The 18,930-nt window shown below is 41.2% G+C and overlaps 1 protein-coding gene across 1 annotated transcript in view; it reads right to left on the bottom strand.

Moving 5' to 3' along the window:
* LIN28B (lin-28 homolog B) overlaps positions 1-18,930 on the bottom strand; it is a 98,342-nt gene that overhangs the window by 64,872 nt on the left and 14,540 nt on the right. Inside the window, exon 3 of the mRNA XM_063389717.1 lies at positions 16,011-16,198. Within this exon, the coding sequence (XP_063245787.1) occupies positions 16,011-16,198 (188 nt within the window). The remainder of the gene's footprint in view (positions 1-16,010; positions 16,199-18,930) is intronic.

Here is an 18,930-nt window from a genome sequence, read left to right as displayed (position 1 = left end):
ACAAATGCAACCTTAGAACCTTAGGGTTGTCTGCAAAAACTCCTTTCCTAATATATGCATCTAACAAATTGTTTGCAAATAAAAAATGTTATCAGAAAAAAACATGAGATTCCAGCAAGGGGGATGCCAATGGGGGAGGAAGGAGCAACTGACACAAATGCATCATAGTCAATAGATAATAAATGTATCATAGTCAAATGTATCATTACACCAAACTCATCCCATAGGAGAGACTGTCCCAGAGGGGTGAATCATTAAACAGGCTGCTGACAGCCTAGAAATACGTTTTATATTTAGGAATGTAAAAAATCCTGGTTTAAATTATGCTGCTCTAAACTACAGCCAGAAAACTTGTAAAAGCTTTGCACAACTCACCCACAGAGAATGAAAAACCAACATATTGTGACCTGCTCTGGGAAAGATTACTTGGCTTTATTTCCATTAGAGCAAAACTGTTGTTGTGAGGAAATACATGTATTTCATCTATAGTATATAAAGTATGTATACGCACTACTTTTTGAGTTTTTTATAAAGAAAAATCTCCGGGTTGATGTTCCCCGAGATTCCCCTCGGGGCGGCCGTTCCCCGAGGTGGTGAAATCTTCCCCCAGGGTTGCTGTTCCCTGGGTATTTCCCTGGGGTTGCTGTTCCCCAAGATAATAAGGTTTTCTGTCTTCTCTTTGCCCTGAGCGTTTCACACCGAAGGCAGAGACGACACTGTGAGTCCAGCAGCTCAAGTTATCAAGGTTGTTTATTTCATATTATCTAACAGTTCTTGTTCGGCTTTGCAAGGCGTCCCCAGCAAAGCAAGACACGCCGTTGGACTGGCGCTGGGCTGCCGCTGGACTGGGGCGGATCAGAGAGCCCCGTACCTTATGTACCATCCCCCCGACCCAACCACAGTCCAAGACGTATTTATTGTTTACAGAACATTACCAATACTAACTTGCTACGCTAACATGTCAGTTTTATTCTAAACCAATCTCTAAAGTCCAAATCAGCAAAAAGATGGGGGATGAGAACAAGAACAAGGAAACTAGGGGCCACTCCCCAATTCCTCCATCTTGTCCTCTCAGCCCCGAATACTATGAATCCTAATCTCTATATTTATACTCTATGACAAACTACTATCTACTTCTAAATTCTTAGGATCTGTGATTCTTCCTTCATGTGAGCATTCACTTCCATGGATAGAAGCCAGAATCAGAGTCCTTCTGGGCTCTGTGGGAGGCTGGCTGACCCCCTTGTACAGATCCCAGACCCCCCTGTACAGCCCCCTGACTCTCCAGGGCTGTCAGAGGGATCCCCTGGACTCCAACAGAAAAAAATCTATACACCATCAATCCTTTTTTCAAAAAAGTATAGAAGTAGTAAAGCTATAGTCATTACACAAGGAAAAATATCCCATCAAGTCCATGTGGAACTTCACCCAAGGATGGACTAAAGCAGAAGACCATTTCATTATAAAAGTTGCATATTTAAGGTCCTAATCTTGAAACCTTTATTTACATGAACAGGTCTTACTTTAAAGAACAAGTGTTTGCAAGATTGGAATCCAGCAATCATTAATCTTGTTGAAGGACCTTTTCGCATTAAGGTCTTTGCTGTCCTTCCAAATAAACAAAAGCACAATTCTACTGAATATTTTTCAAAAGTTCTGTCTCGTTACATTCTGTGCTGTTACATTACAGCACTCAGAAATTAAAAAGAAATTGTAAGATATGAATTAAAACACCACTGAAAAGTTCCAACAATTCAAGAAGAATAATTTGTTATTGAAAATTTATTGCCTTTCAAATATTTCTGTAAATATGACTGCTTCAAGGTGCTGTGTTATTTAGTAGTATGATTTGCTTGATCATTAGGAAGGCAAGAGGCCACGGAAAATTGTCAAGTGCCCAATTTTTTATCATCTTTGCTGAGTTGGTCAGAGCAGGGTGATGATAAGACCAAATGGGTCTTATCGATCCTCATATGGGCCACTGACTGCAGAGCTGGACTTGGTGACACCTGTGGGTCTCTTCTGACTCAAAATACTCTGTGACTACCCCAGTTTAATTCTTCCTCTGAGCATCAGTGAAGCAAACAAACGGCTCCTTAAAGGGAGGCCGAATTTCTTCTCAAAGTCCTTCTTGTTATTGCCCCTGCTGCAACCTTGGCACCTCCTGTGGGCCGGGCAGAGAAGCGCAGGGTGTGGGGCCCAGTGAACCCCGGCTCAGCTTCTTTCACTCCCCAGTGTGGACAGTGCTGCCACAAAGGGTGGCAAAGCTCCAGGGAAAAGCGTTTGCTTCACAGTGCTTTTATTCGCATTGCCCGTGCATCAGTGTGCCGCGTGGCTGATGGAGGACTGGGACTGGCCACGGCTGATGTAGTGCCCATCCCTGATCTCTTCTCTCTGGCAGTCAGGGACAGGACCTGATGCAACAGTCCGAAGTTGTGCCAGGGGAGGTTTAGGTTGGATATTAGGAAAAGGTTCTTCCCGCAGAGGGTGGTTGGGCACTGGCACAGGCTCCCCAGGGAAGTGGTCCCAGCACCAAGCCTGAGAGAGCTCAAGAAGTGTTTGAACAAGGCTCTCGGGCACATGGTGTGACTCTTGGGGATGTCCTGTGCAAGGCTAAAAGCTGGACTCAATCCTTGTGTTTCCCTTCCAACTCAGACTATTCTGTGATTCTGGTCCTTCAGCGTGGGGAGCTCTGATCCTCCCTGCTTGCCCCAGGCCAGCACCCCAGTGGAGGGCATGGCTGTGTGTTACTGCCGGGGCAGCGGGGCACATGCAGCACTAAACCCATTAGTTCCAGCAGTGCTACCCTTCAGACAGTTTTGATCTACCATTATTTTGATCCTCAAAGATATTAATAAGCATTTCCAGTTCTGCACCGTGTGCCAAATTAGCTGCTTTTTTTTTTTTAATAAACAAACCGAACATTTAAACCGTATTTAAAGAGTAATAAAATCTTTGAATCTCTCGTATCAATCACTTCCTTGGACCACAGTCAGCCGCCCGGGGAGGACCGGGTTATAAATGGCCCGAGGAAGCGATAGGCAATGAATAGCCCTGACCCTCGCTTCCCCGGTTCGGTCGGGGCTCGCAACCCGAGCCGGGAGGGGGCAAATTCCTGCCGCTCCCGCGGCGGCCGGGCAGGGCAGGGAGCGCGGGGCGCCGCAAGGGAGGCCCCGGCGCCGCCGGGGCACCCCCTGCCCACCCGAACTCAGCTCCATCCCACACTGCCCCACCACCGGAGCAGCCCCAGACAGCTTCTGCCTGCCCTGCCTGCAGCATTACAGCTGGCCGCGCAATAAATACAACATCCACGGAGAGAGAGAGAGAAAAAGCAGCTTCGTCCCTCGCCAGACCGGAGGATTTTCCGCCACCCGCTCCAGCTGCAGCGCAGCAGAGAAGTCAGCAGCTGACTGGCAAACCTTGCCAGCGAGCAGAAAAATGAAGGCCCAGAATCTTTTCCTTTGGCCCCTTCCAGATGCCAGCGCACTGATCCAGAAGGGAACGGGCAAATACAAAAACCGCGGTTCAAGGCTGCATCACTCTGCCATGCCTGCGCGGCAAGCCAAACTGACCCACATTGTTCAACCTGTTTCCTGAAACACGCAGGAATGCCGGAGAAGATGAAAACAAGGCTTGTATGCAGATATCTCAGCGACCTTGTATTTCCTACATTAGTATCTGTTCATAATGAATATTTCATTCTTGGTTTTTTGCATTATTTCCAAAGTAATTATTCTGATTTGATTTCTTAATGCTTGAATGTATCTTTTAATAGTAACATTTTAATAGCAACATTGCTACCAGAAAGCTTTTGATAAAATTTGTCAAATTAATGGAAACTTGACATCTCAAAATTTAACAGCTCCTTTTGACACGAAAGTATTTTGTTGAGTAAATGTGTAAAAATTTTGTTACAATAATGTAATCAGTATTTTTCAACAAACCAATTCTTAAAGCAAGAAAAGATTAATGTCTTTCTTCTGTATTAAGCATGTCCCTTATTGTTTGATAATTTACTTCCATACAGATTTAATAAAAGAAAGCAATTTGCTTTTTTTGTCCATCATCTTTAAAACTCTGGCAGTGAGATGTTAGTGTGCCCAGAACAATGTGCTCAAAAGACATACAAATTCAGATTAACTTTGTTAAATCATTGGAATTAAACAGTAACAAAACCCTCTGTACTAAATTGTCTACACGTTCACTTAAGTGCAGAAAAATCGCAGATCAGTACACATTTTTCTTACATACTATCAATAAATAATTATCTGCCAAGTCCTCTTTCAGACCTGAAATGCCAGGAATTTCAAACTTGTCCACAAAGTGGCACAGCTACACTTAAAATTAATGAAGATCCTGCTGAATGTGCCGCAAGAAATTCAGATGAACATTTGTGTATGATAAGTTCATACAAATAATACTGTTACATAATTAGTTTTGGGGGCATTTTAAGATTGCAAAGCTGTCACAAAGATAGTAAAAAAACAAGCTAAAATTTACCACTTTTAAAGAAATTAACAAATAGATTATATTTATCATCCTAAAACTAGAAATACTGCAACAAAATCAACCATTTTATTCCATTAGCTCACTCAAGAGAATATAACTTACTACAGTGCATTTCATAACACCTATTGTGGTCAGTGCTGGCTTAGATCCCTTGTAATGGACATTCAGATAAAAGGAAATCAAGTTATAAGTATAAAAACATAGTAATGTTTTATACATAATTTTTTAAAATACACTGATTCCCGTTATAAAGATATTAATATGTGGATCACAGAAGATCTTAAACATTGATCATAATATCTAATAATGAACACTAAAAATAATTCATCTTTCACCAAATGCTCCAACTGTAGCCACTTCAGCAGTCTAATCTTAGTCCATTTACAGCTGTCACCAGTTAAAGAATGATCATCCAAAGAAGAGGTGCTGTGTGAAGATTAACAATAAACCCACACAAGCATGGAATGGGCTATCATTTCCCAATAAACTACTGATGATTATTGTCAGTAAAAAAGAAACTATCCTACAAAAATAAATTAATCTGCCATTTGGAAGAGAATATGTAATTGCTCAATTAAAATAAATTAATGAAGATTAATGTGAAAATTCTTTGGGGAATCTGGATCTACCAATTACATTATTAAACATAAAGAGATGTTGCTCAGACTGTGATTAATTTAAAAAGCATCTGCGTTCTTGAAAAATGTAAATGACTAAATGTAAAGACATATAAAATGTAATATGCATTTTTATTTTTTATAGAAATCTTTAATAATTTCTACTAAAGACAATGTAGGCACAGATCAAATTTAAAGGAACCTTCCCAATCAGTGTCTTGAATTTATATAATTTTAAACATTTTCAAATCTAATTGATCATATTTTGGAATATTGTAAACGTCTTTCCTTTTTTAAGTCTTGAGGAAGAGAAGGCATTGCTAAGAGGAGATAACCTACTTTCTTAGTGTAGATAATAGACTATAGTCCAGGATAATTAAGCACTCTTTAGTGAAAGATGTGGTAATTACTGCTCCATTAAGTGTTCAAAAAAGCAGGAACTAACACTAACAAAATCCTATTCCTGCAAGTCTAAGCAAAAATTTTATCTTCAGATGTACTATATTTCTACCTAAAAATCTTGACTATTGTTTTCATCTTAACCATGCACCTTTAAAATCTTTTGCTCTCTTATCCTCAGTCCCACAGTCCTCTTTGTGACTAGTGCTGTAAAGTCAGTGGTGACACCTAAAGTTCTCTACAGTATCAGAAAGAGTTTCTTTGTTTATTAATTCACTGCTTCACATCCAGATCAATCACCCCCAAGTAATGTTTGTCTTTAATAATTATCACTAATTCCTGAAGCCAGTTAGACACACTTGTAAAAATTATTTTATCTTTTTTTTTTCCAGGTTGCAGTAGTTTCTAAACCAGCATCACACACAACAAACAGGATGCCCTAAGATCAGCCTGCATGCTAGAGCCCACAGACCCCTACACAAGAAACCATGGATTCCTTACAGGGTTCATTTCTACCCTACATTTCCCACCCCATAAGCAGTTCCTGCAAAACATGCTACATGAAAACATGGAACAAATGTGATTTTGACTCATGTAAAACAGCTACTACAAATGTAATGGGCTTGCTTTAATTAAGACCCACAGGCACACAAAACTCCAAAACCAAACAACAGAGCAGGCAAACAAAGCAGATTTGGCACAGCCAAATGAGAATGTATTCACTGCAGTGGAGATGCGTTGAGCACCGTGGTGAAACAAACTTTTTGACTAACTGCATTTACAAATTTGAGGACTATAGCATGCCTCCAAATCTGTGAACTGTCCACCTGCTCCTGTCTGAGCAGAAGGTTCAGCTACTTTCTCCCCCCCACTGGTCACTGCTCTCCCTTGTCTCGAAGTAGTATCTCTGCATCCCTAACACCAGGGCCTGGGAAGAAGATAGCTCCTGAAGGATGCAGCCAGTAGGACTCCCATCCTCCCCCTCATCAGCACAGATATGCAATACTGCAAGTTACAAGACTTTAAAAAAAGATTCCCAATATCTACTGCATCCCCTCAGCCCTGCCAGAAATCCAAGACCGTGCACAGGGCTCAGTAACTCTTCAACACCCCAAAGGCAGTTGCGCTGCAAGGGTGAACTACATTCACCTCAAACAGAACCTGCCCGTGCCCACAGTGAGGAGTCTTGCCCACACTGGGAGCATTTCACATACATCTCCCACTTTCTCCTACTGTGAGGAACTTTTTGGGGACTGAGCAATTTTTCCAACAGAAAGATGGGAAAAAAACACATTATCAGCCTGATACCTGAGCATCAGAGCAGACTGGTAGATAAGTGACCAGGTAAATTTAGTTAACACATTAAATATTATACATTCACAGTAGGAAAAAATGTTGCATACTGTGAAAAGTATATACGAATTACATACATGCATAGTATGAATGCATGAACTTGACAAGTTGTATCTCTTTTAGTCACCTTTTAATAAAGCAACAGTGACCCAAACCCTGTTTACTACCCCACATTTTAGGCACTGTATAGGGATCAGCTCAGATCATTCTGGAGCACAAAATGCACACTTACAGCCTTATGAAAACAAAAGCCTGTGAACCACACGGTTTCAGTAAAAACATTCATGTAAGAGTCTTAACATCCAGTTCTAAGTTTCACAGGTCAGTAGGACCACTTCAGTGAGAATACTGAGCAGAATTTGGCCCTCCAGGTCTGTAATCAACAAGAAGGGGTGTCATCATTTCATTGCATGAAGGAAGAGGGTTTGCTCACTGTTGAAACAATTCTCAAATTTCCATTCACTTGATGTACTTTTTTATTTAATATCTAGGGAAGAGGGCAGCAAACAAGTTTGTGAATAGTTCTTGGATCTTTTTCCACTTTAGTGTCAAAAATGGCTGATTCTCAGGATATATACTCTGCATGTCTTAGGTAATTAAAATGGGTGAGATAACAATATGTATTTTAAATACAGGATGTAGTTGGGGGGTCTAATGCAACATCTAGAGAAGTCAGCTTGGGTCTATTAAGTATGTTTGATACTACTACTTTTATGTTTTTCTAGTATTTCCAGTACATTGAGTCTAAGAATATTCAAAAATTACTACACATGGTCTGCAGAGGCTTTTTAAACCCCCTTATTTCCCCTAAGATTGTATTATTACAAATGGCCCATAAAACTAACCAAGATTTTGATTACTACCTTGCAAAACACAGTTGTAAAATGAAACAAAATATTTTTTAAATTATAGCACATGTGCACAATTAAGGTATTTTAAAGACATCTGTGCTTTGAAAAAAATACAGAATTATGCTTATTCTGGTCTCCCTAAAGTACACAATGGCTATCACTTTTACACTCAGTTTCAGACCAGAGTTTATTTTGGTCCATGTATTTATATGACCATAAACAGAGAGTTGTAACACAAATGTTAAAGTGTCTCACGTGGCACTATAATAAAAACAATCAAGAAAAAAAAATTCTCTCAGCACTGCATACCTATAAATTAGCATGACTAATTAAAAGAAGGTCTCTCTGGAAAAAGATTATCTTTGATGGGAAAGCCACTATCAGCTAAATTGATGAGAATTACACATTTATGAATGTAATAACAACATTAGCATTTTCTGACCGTGCACAAGATCTGTTGTAGTCATGAAGTATTACTTTGATTTTGTAAATAAACTCATACACTCCAAATATTTATTACATATGCCTTTGCTCAGATTTTACTTGTTAAATTATTTTAACCAGTGAAAATATTAACTTATTATGCTAAAAATTGAATCCCAACTTTTCATCCTTCTTCCTTCCAAAAATGCAATTCTAGCACCAGATCAGAATTTTGGAATATAAACTGTGTGATTTTATTGGCTCCTGCACTTATAACAGAATGAAAATACTCTACAGACTCTCAGTCTCAAAGGCTTTGATGCATTTAATTTTCAAAGTTGAAATTCCATACATATGGAATAATTAAGGAGCTGTACTTTCCAGATTATCAACTAATTTCACTAAGACCTCACCTATCTGCTAAAAAGATCTATCCAAATTATTATGAACATGCCCTGTAAATACACTTATTTCTGTTCTGTAGAAGAAAAAGCCCACATATTATTTATATTAATCAAAATTTTCCTGATTTTTTTGTCTGCCTTATAAATAGTGCTTTTTAAAAACTGCAATCAATATATTTCAGTGCCACCACTGAACTGTAATCACTAAGCAAGAAAAAGAGAAACTGAAAACTCAAGTGTGACACAAAGATTCCTGAAACATTTCACTTCCAAAGAGAGCTCAGATGCCTGTACTCATGCCAATACCCTCAAGTGCCCTTTTCCTTGCAAACTCATTATCCCTTTCGTTGTCTCTCCCTCCTCAGCTGAAGGTGGCAACACGAGAACTCTGCTACTTTGCACCAGGAGACTGCAGTTTCATTCATCATATTTCTGTGACAGTAGCTGCCAGCTCTGTGCTGCAATACCTTCACCTCACCCTGGCTGCTGCTTGCTTGCACCCTTGGCCACCCTTCCATGGTGCCAACACTGCCCACCCATATTTGCGGGCATCACAGGGATTCTCTGCTGTGAAAAGTTATACAAAAATCAGATACAAACCCGAACGCCTCCCCTGAAGCGCAGCTGAGTTTGCAATGCAGCCCCAGAAGCACTTATCCTAGTCCAACACAAACGGTGATACAAAAGCTCTCACAACTTACTGAGGCAGAAGCACTGCTGCCAAATGTAGAAGTCAAGTCATCTCCGTAGGATTCCCACTGAGAAGGTTGGCTGGAGGAGTTTAAGCCTCCATCTATTCACCTCACACTGCTACTGCAAAGCCTTATTTGGCTGCTTGCAGAGCAGCTGCTGAACTGCTGCATGTTACAGCTTTGCATGTTTGGAAAAAAACCGAATTCAGTGCCAGTTTTCCATAACACAGCAGACTGTGAAGCTTGCAGCAAAGTCCACAGCTGCTCCACAAGCAGCCAAGCCATCTCTGGAGTGAGGATCTGGAATTCCCTTTAGCCATCTCCCCAGTAGTTAACCCCCGCTCCATTTTAAGTCAGAACCAGCCAGACTAATCTGAGGAAAAGCAGGGACACCAGTTTCTTCAACTGAATAGGCTTAAGCAATCAGAAGCACTTCCCCATCTTCCATGCAGAGGTGTTTAGTGATACTCTGCTGATGTAAGAGCAATTTAAGGATTCACTGCTTTCACCGATGATATCCATCAGGCAAAAGCCAGGCCAAATCTGTCCTGAAAAACTGTCCTTTAAAGAGAGCCAAGCATCAGTAATACCTCTAAAACAGTCCTGGTTACTTTCAGCTGATTTTTCAAAAGACAAAAAAAAAGCACTCCTACATCCAGGGAATTAAAATTGTAAACAGTATGTCTTTATTTACTTGTGTTGGTTTTAAAAAGCATCATATATGGTCTTTACCCTCTAGTTCCTAGGATCATTCTTATATGTCACTTTTACAGTGTAACTTTTACAGGGTCACTTTTATACACCTTTGTAGAAATTCGTGGGCCTAATTTTGCTTCTGTTGATAATTAGTGGGAAATATGGCAGGTCTTTACTGCAATGGGTTACTTAAGGAAGATTAATTAAGCAGTGTTTCATAGGAGTATACTTTGTGAAACAAAACTCTGGATAGTTCTAAATGTATCTACTATCTCGGCAGTGTACTTGCAAACCAGAACAAGCAACAATAACAACATTTTTCCCAATCTGACAATTCATTTCCTTTTAGCTTTGGTTCATGTATCTGCTTTGATATCTTATGTTTGTGCCCCAGACAAAATATCCTCTTCCTTCCAGTATCCCAACCCCAGTGCACAACTTCCTCAGTCTTGGAGAAAAGGAGGATAGCATGCTCTGGAAAGGGTGCACTTACTGCTCTGCCAAAGGAGGAGATACCGCCTAAGACAAAGTTGTCCCACTGCAGTTCTCTGCCTTTGGGCCACTTGTGATTTCTACTTGTCAACATGCAAGGGTTAAAACTCTTCAGTGAAGCCTGATCTGACTCAGCCCCACTTAGGTTTAATGGTGTTGCCATTCACTGAAGTACTACATGGGTTTACTAATGACAATTTACTACAGTGTTGGGGTTAGATGTAAATAGATGAAATACGGAAGGTTAAGAAGATGGTGGCTCTGTAACTCCAATAACCAAATTACAAATTTCTTCAGACAACCATCTTAAACCATCAAGCTGTCAGTGAAGTATTTTGCCATCTGTGTGTCCCTACACTAATGCTAACTTATCCACTAATTAGTAGCCAAAACAAATTTTTAAAAATTTAAAAAAAAAATCCCAACGCTGTAGCACTCCACAAAACCCTGAGTGGCCGTCACCACTTCTCTGCATGCTGCAGCACAGCTGGTGAGTGCCAAGGCTTGGCTCCTTGTCTCGGCGGCAGCTCCATCCTGTTATGGACGCCCCACGCGCCGAGGCTGCGGAGCAGACCTCGACACCCGCGCCTGATCCCTGCCGGATCCTCCACACACACGCTCACTGCAGACACACGTTTACTCCCCGTTCGCTTCCTTCCTCAGCCTCCCTCCCTAAATCCTGCTAGCCACTTTTGTTTTGATTAGGGCTGGGCTTGCCTGGTCCCCTGCAGAAGTCAAAGACCACAAGCCTGCAACAGCGTATTCTACATGAGGACTTCTACACTCCAAACACACATTCCTATGTCAAACTAAACATAAGGAGCAATGAAATACTGATTCCACTTGCTTGCTTCCAGTTATCCTGAGCAATTAAGTAGTTTTTAAAGGCTCCCAATAAAACAAAAATGAAAAAGGTATGCTAGATGAAAGAATGAACGCATCCTTGAAAAATCACAGGCTCACATGTGCACACAATGTAAGAAGGTCAGCATTGAGTGTATAATGCCATACCCTACTCTGTCATAGAAAAAGTAGTTCAACTGTGCCTAAAAACTAGGAATTCAAATAACAGGCATCTGATTCATAATTTAAAAGGATAGTCGGTCACATTAAGGGAAAAGCCTGTTCAGATGCTGCTTATATGTCTCATTTTCCATTTATTTTTCTGTTTACAGTCAAAATAGTCTCAGTAATTTTTCCTTCTTCTTTTGTTATATGTACTTGAAACAGTAAGAGCAATCTTTGTAATACACAAATGATAGTGCAGTGCAGAAGGAGTCAGTGCAAGAAAAAATGGTGTTTTCCATTTTTATCAAATTTTGTAGTAACAGTAAGAAAGTTCCGATGAAAGTGAAAAATTTCAAGCCAATGATATTCCCTTTAATGAGAAGACAAAATACACCAGCTCCTACACGCTGCTCCTCCCTTCCTTCCTCTCCCCATCTCATAAAAGAGAATCCCAGAGAATGATTGTGTTTAAGGTCCCAATTCAGAAATCTTGTATCAAACTCTAATTGTGGTAAGAATTTTGGACTACAGAGCCAACAAGGTCCCAACAAACTCCATCTAAACTGAACAATCCATCCCATCCTGAAAAAACACATTACTGAGAAACAGACATAAATTTCTAACCCTCAATACTTATGCATTTAATTGCACCTGTTTACATTCAGCACCCTACAGTTCATTATCATCTTTAACATCTGTGCTTCATGCTAAGCAAAATAGACTTGTTTGTAACTTAGTTTGTAAAAAGTGTGTGCAAAAAAGAATACACAGTGTTTCTTGCCTTACTGCCAGCATCCAAAAGAAGCACTACACATTTAAGTTGTGTCTAATTTTGAATGTGCAAAAAAATTTAAGCAAACATCATCCTTTTCTGATTCTGAGAACTTCAGCTCTTCTGAGCTCTTTGCACTGAAGACCTTTATTCATGTGCACCACAAAAGGTTTCCCTCACTTCACCTCTCCAGTCTGCTTTACCCTTTGACAAATAGATCTTCTAAAATTTAGTAAGAGCAACTCACACATAACTGGGTCCAGAATACATATCACAAAAGAGAAATAAGCTGTATTATTCGTTCCATGGTAACATATAAAGAGCGCGTATGACAATATTGAGCCAAATTCAGTAAGGTGCACATTCCTTAGATTTAAAAATGTTACAAAGGACTATCATTGCTACTCTTCCATTTTTTTCAGAAGAAACAGAGTTGACTTGGCACATTGCTGCACTGAGCATGTGCCAATTTTTTCTGTTCAAAAAATAAAATCTTTTTTAGGACTCATAATTTTTTATGACCCTGAATGACTCAAACACATGACTTAAAGATATAAGCTGTATCAAAATAGAGCTAAAAAAGGAAAAGACTGTGGACATGTGTAAGTGTACCAAATTATACTGTAGACACACAGATGCTCATATATAATGGCTGACGTGTTTCTACTTTAAATAATGCACCCAGCCCCAGGTACCTCATTACTAGAAGGGTAACAACAGTCTGAAGGTAGTTCAGAGAAGATCAATCAAAATGATTAACACCAAAGGAGGGACTTAAAAGGCAGGGTTAAAAACTCAATACTGCAGCTGTTTTGTGAACAGGACTTTCACTGGATGAAGGGGAAGAAAATTCTAAACAAAAGCAAAGTCCTCTAAAAATATATCAATATATACAATTAGTAAAGCACTGACTTTAGAAAAATGTCACTATAATCCACACATAGCTAAGGGGGAACTCCAAGAAGAAAGCAAAATTATTTATTGCAAGCTCAAAAGTCTAGGTATAATGAGCTTAAAATATTACAGGAATTTTGACTTGACATACAGTAAATTTTTGCCCATAGCAGGATCTCATAAACTGGGCATAACCTCAACAAAAAAGGGTAAGATAAGAAAGTAAAAATATTGTTGCAGGGTTCAAGCTAGCTTTGACAGGACTTTGACTAAGTAAAGTAGAAGCTTCTGTCCCCTGCTCAGATTCAAATTTCTATAAAATTACACTAGTAGCTACAAACACTGCAGAATGAGCAAATGAATGAATGCAACACTACCTGCACACACTTAAACGATGAAGTATTTTCAAAGCAGTTCTGAATAGTAGTGTTTTGTTTCAACAGATTAAGAATCTACCATCTTTGCCTTGAAAAGGACCCTTCACATGACAAAATTTTTCAAATTAATGAAACTAGCAGGAATAGGGTTCATTCAGTGCTCAGGCAACAGACTCTGTTGTACAAGCAGCAGTGTTAAATAACATTACAGATTTAAAGACATTTTTATGCTCTGGCTGCTACTGCTAGAACTGGTCAGCTAGTTAGCTAACAAAGCATTCTATATAGCAATAAAAATTATCTAAAATGTACTCTGAAACACAATAGATAGTAGTTCCCCCTGTAACACTACACAGAAAACTGATGGAGAGAAGATTAATGTCACTGTGAGGTTTATATATATACACCTTATTTTTCATCTTAGAATGAAAATGATGAGAAACATACTTTCTTTGCTGCAAGAATTCATTGCAGAAGTATTGCAGAATACTGACAGTAATTTCATTCAGTAAGACATATCTCTAAGTAAACTCAAAATTACTGAAGCACACAGTTAACATGCAACAAAACATGCTATTTTTCACTGTGATTGTCTTAGAAACCCAAGGGTATGGATAAGTCATAGGTTATTAAACTGTAATAAACAAACTTGTCTAACATTTCCTTCTCTTCCCCTCCTTTAGGGGACACAACTCAATAGACACTTCCAAATTTACTACTACTTTATTATCTTCTATGACTACTTTCCATTATGAAACCGAAAACCTTGTCTAGTATTACTTAAATGTATCAGGTTATCATGCAGTTCAATACTTCTCTATTTCCAGAGGTCTAAGAATATCTTTGTTTCCAAATGTGTTTTTTATTAACAGCACTGCTGTGTTTCAAATATTTGTCTTCTACTATTCAAGAAGCAAGAAATTCACATACATTAACACAAAATTACATTAAAGAGGGGGTTTTATCTTTAAAGTAAATTTATAAAACTGTAGAGAGCAACTTCGTGAGTTAAGATACAAAGAAGGGAAGCAAAAGGGAAAAAGAGGAAGACTGCTCCATCTTTGATAAGTGTTTCTTTCATTCAATTCTAAAGAGAAAAAGCAGCAGCAAAGAGGGGGCAGCTTATATGCAAGTACAAAGCAGGAAGTGTAGTAATTTAGTGAGTTCACTACTGGATTCTATTATATATTCTTGTACATAATTTCAAATGCAATCTATATTGAAGCTATATACTGAAGTGCAGGCCCTTAGGTGCAAGGGCACATGTAAGGCAGCAAGACCAAAAAGCCACTCCACCCCACACTGCAAGGCAACAGGCCACAGCAGCAGCTTCTTTAGAAGTTTCAGCCACCTTTTTACTACCATAATCAAAGGTGTATGCTTTTAAAAAGCCTGATAAAGTTACTGCAGAATAAAGCCGGGCCACCAAATGCAACATTAAAAGGGAGTCACTATACAACCATGGAACAGCCCCTTCACCGTCATTGCAAACGTCATAGCAAAGGGACAACCTCGTCAAAAGATGCCTTTGGCCTCCCTAACATGGCCCTAGCCAACCCCAAAATGGTCTCTTTACCTGATACCTCTCTTCTCTGACCACAGAGGAGATGGGTGAAATTCAAAATAGCATTGTTGCAACCAGAGACTTACAGAAGGACCAGGGAAGGTCTTCTTCACAAACCACAGTACAGATGTCCAAAAAAGTTCCCTTATTATTTTTTACCTATTTAGCATCTGTAATTATTTTACATGAAGCTATTCAAATCAGTTTCCACGTTCAAAACACGAAACCATCCATGCTGCTGTGCTTAAAATTAAAACCATGGAACATACACCCCTTGTGTCCCCAACAGCCTTATAGAAACACTACTTTTGGTCTGAATACTTAATCATTACTTTTTTTTTCCTCCCTAGAAAGGAATAATTAAAAATCAACCAACCAAACCACATACACGCTTCAGAGTATCACCACAGGGACACTCTCAGGTCTGAATTACTGGAAAATAACACTATAATTATGTCTTAATTTCACTAACTAATCTCAGATGAGCTTTTAAAAAGTAATTCGAGGTTTACAAGTAAACCGTTTAAAACTGTACTGAAATGTTATCTGAATGAAACCCGACATTTATTTATCCTTTTCCCAGCTTAATTTTAAACAGTTTCCAAGGAAAGGCATATCTGCTCCTGATCAGTCTGGTGACAAATGATAAACCTCGTTAAAAAGTGTGACATTTGAAAATAAATAAATACCACAGGAGACTTTTCCAACCAAGGAGGAAGATACGAAGAAACATTACACCCTAGCACAAATCACCAGCCACAGAGACTAAGCAGAATCTAACGACCTTATTTATTCAAATTGTACACTGCCAACAAAACCACTACCTAAGGCAACTCTTTAACTACAGATGTACTTAAATACCTAGGAAAAATAGGTTACTTCTCTTCACATAAAACCGCAGTCCCACTGAGCTCAACCAAATGTGGCAGGCTGAGATGGAAGACAAAAATGGGTCTTACTTGGTGTACAAAGACATCAACTGGAGACTCCAAGGGGCTTCCCTCTCGGTTGCTCATGGAGATGAACCCGAATCCCATTCTCACATTGAACCATTTGCAATGGCCGGTTCCGTGCAAAACCTGGGATTCCTCTTCTTCTTCCTGCTCCGGCAACTTCCCGGGTTCGTCTCCACCTTTACTCGCCCCTGCTGAGGAAGAGGGAAAGGCGGGGGGTGTGGGGGGGAAGGGGGGAGAAAAAGAAGGAAGAGAGGGACAAGATGCAAAGCAAGAGTTAAATTCTGGTAACATCCTTTTATAAAGGAGTTACTACAAACGGAACAGGGAAAAAAAAAAGGGGGGGGGCGAACAACACAAAATCGAAAAGCAAACGGTGAAAAGTGCGTATTTTTCCTAAATCCTAAAATAAACAGCCTTTTCCCCAAAATACGTAAAGAAATAAAATCACCGGAGGTTACAGAGAGGAAACACTGCGCACGGAGGCTCTCCCTCTCTCTGAGCCCACGTTTCTGTACATACGTGTATTTTTCCATTTAACTCCATCTTTCAGCCACATTACAGCACGGAACGCGATACTTTACTTGAATATTGCTGGTTTAAGACCGATCCCATTTCTCAACAGAAATTCTCAGCTCAATTAGTCTCTCCTCGCAAGGCGCAGGACCGGGGGGGCGAGGGGGGAGGCCGGCCGAGGAGGGGTGGAGGAGAGAGAATAGGCAAAATTGGGTAGATTGCACAACTGGTTATTGCACATGCAGCGCCGAAACCACTATTTTCCAACGTGTATCCATCCCTCCTTGGAATAAACTTTCGATTAAAGTTGGGACAGGTGTACGGCGGTTTTCTCATCCCACCACTGCAACTGTGCTTAATCAAACAGGAACAATTCAAACAATAGCCCCCTGAAAGCTTTTCAAGTTGTGAATCGGTGTGGGCGGTACGGAACAGTTTCTGAGCTGGGTAACAATGGGTTTGGAGAAAGCCTCCTTGCGCGAGCTGCTAAAAAAGGGTAATGCATAGTTGGGTTAAAAAGGGGTGGGGGGAGGGGGGAGAGAGGGAGAGAGCGAGCGAGCGAAAATCATAGTAAAACAATAGAAAAAGAAAATTAACCTTCGGCCATGTTGCCCCACGGGCCCTCTGCTCCAAACTCGTGAGATGAAAACTTTCCCTGTGGATCGAAGTGGTCTTCTGCATTAATCTAACATCCTGATTTTGAACGATCGCAAATTTAGCTCGCATGGTCTAATGTGCTTTCCCTCTTTTGATTTTTCCCCGTCTCTCTCGCTCCGTTTCTGGCCCCCTGCGCACACGTGACTCGGTCAATTACATGCTTTCTTGCTACTAATTTCGCTTCGGATCCTTAAGGGGTTGGCAGGAGGCAGGAGCAGCCAATCGCCATTTCAAGTAGCCTGACACACCAAAATAATTTATGAATGAACAAGAAATTTCCAACACGGCGCTTTTTTTTTTTTTCCCTTCCTTTTCGGACAGCTAATCTGCACGCTTCTTTACGGGAAATCGAGATGACGTATTATTCTGGGGTTTCTGCCCTCCCGTGCACGCAGAAATCCGTAGGAAGATCCGTGTGTTTCTAGATAGAGCCCCGTGAACAACAGCTGCACGCAGGGGCGGCCGTGCGGAGCAGATGATGGGGAATCTGTGCCCACCGCAGGCGGGCTCCGCGCACGGACACGGAGGCGATCCTCCCGGACGGGGGCACACGTGTGTGCAGGCATGGACTGGGGACACACGTGTGTGCAGACATGGACTGGGGACACACGTGTGTGCAGACATGGCCAGGGGACACACGTGTGTGCCGGCATGGACTGCGGACACACGTGTGTGCAGGCATGGACTGGGGACACACGTGTGTGCAGACATGGCCGGGGACACACGTGTGTGCAGGCATGGACTGGGGACACACGTGTTTACAGACATGGACTGGGGACACACGTGTGTGCCGGCATGGACTGCGGACACACGTGTGTGCAGGCATGGACTGGGGACACACGTGTGTGCAGACATGGCCGGGGACACACGTGTGTGCAGGCATGGACTGGGGACACACGTGTGTGCAGACATGGACTGGGGACACACGTGTGTGCAGACATGGACTGGGGACACACGTGTGTGCAGGCATGGACTGGGGACACACGTGTTTACAGACATGGACTGGGGACACACGTGTGTGCCGGCATGGACTGCGGACACACGTGTGTGCAGGCATGGACTGGGGACACACGTGTGTGCAGGCATGGACTGGGGACACACGTGTGTGCAGACATGGTCGGGGACACACGCGTGTGCAGACACAGATTGGGGACACACGTGTGTGCAGCCACGCACGGCGAGCGCCGGGAGGCATCTGTAGCACCCTCTGCGCACAACGCGGGCAGATGCGCTACTGGATCGTTACTAATTTCGCATTCAAATTAAAAGCGCGCCGGAAACGCGGTATCACCTTAATATGCCCCAGAATGTGGGGAGATCTAGCGTTTCACAACATTTCTGGAAGGGGGATGGGGCGACGAATTGTACTTCACAGGTTTCTCCGCCATCTCTTTCCGGGGGAGGGGATGTGATTAATGACTTCCTAAATAAGAGCCCAGTTTTCAAGCCGAGAATTGGAGTGAACCTCAATCAGCAGTTGGGAGAGGACTGACAGAGAGAGGGATTTACTGGAGAAGACGGAGGGAAAAAAAAAAAAAAAAAAAAAAAAAAAAAAAAAAAAAAAAAAAAAAAAAAAAAAAAAAAGCGCCTCGGGGGAAGAGGACAAAGAGGGGAGAAATAACAGTGACCGAGGACTGCTGTTTTAAGTCTTCACTGCCAGTGGGAAGGGGGATCCGATTCGGAGAAAAAATGTGTGATGTGTAACGGGCTTGGTAACAGCCCCTTTGCAAAGGCACTCCCCTTCCGCGCTCAC

The sequence above is a fragment of the Prinia subflava genome, chromosome 2 (assembly GCF_021018805.1).
Source record: "Prinia subflava isolate CZ2003 ecotype Zambia chromosome 2, Cam_Psub_1.2, whole genome shotgun sequence".
In the NCBI taxonomy this organism is placed as follows: Eukaryota; Metazoa; Chordata; class Aves; order Passeriformes; family Cisticolidae; genus Prinia; species Prinia subflava.
Note: the sequence above shows the minus strand (reverse complement) of the source record. Positions and strands in the feature narration are given on the sequence as shown.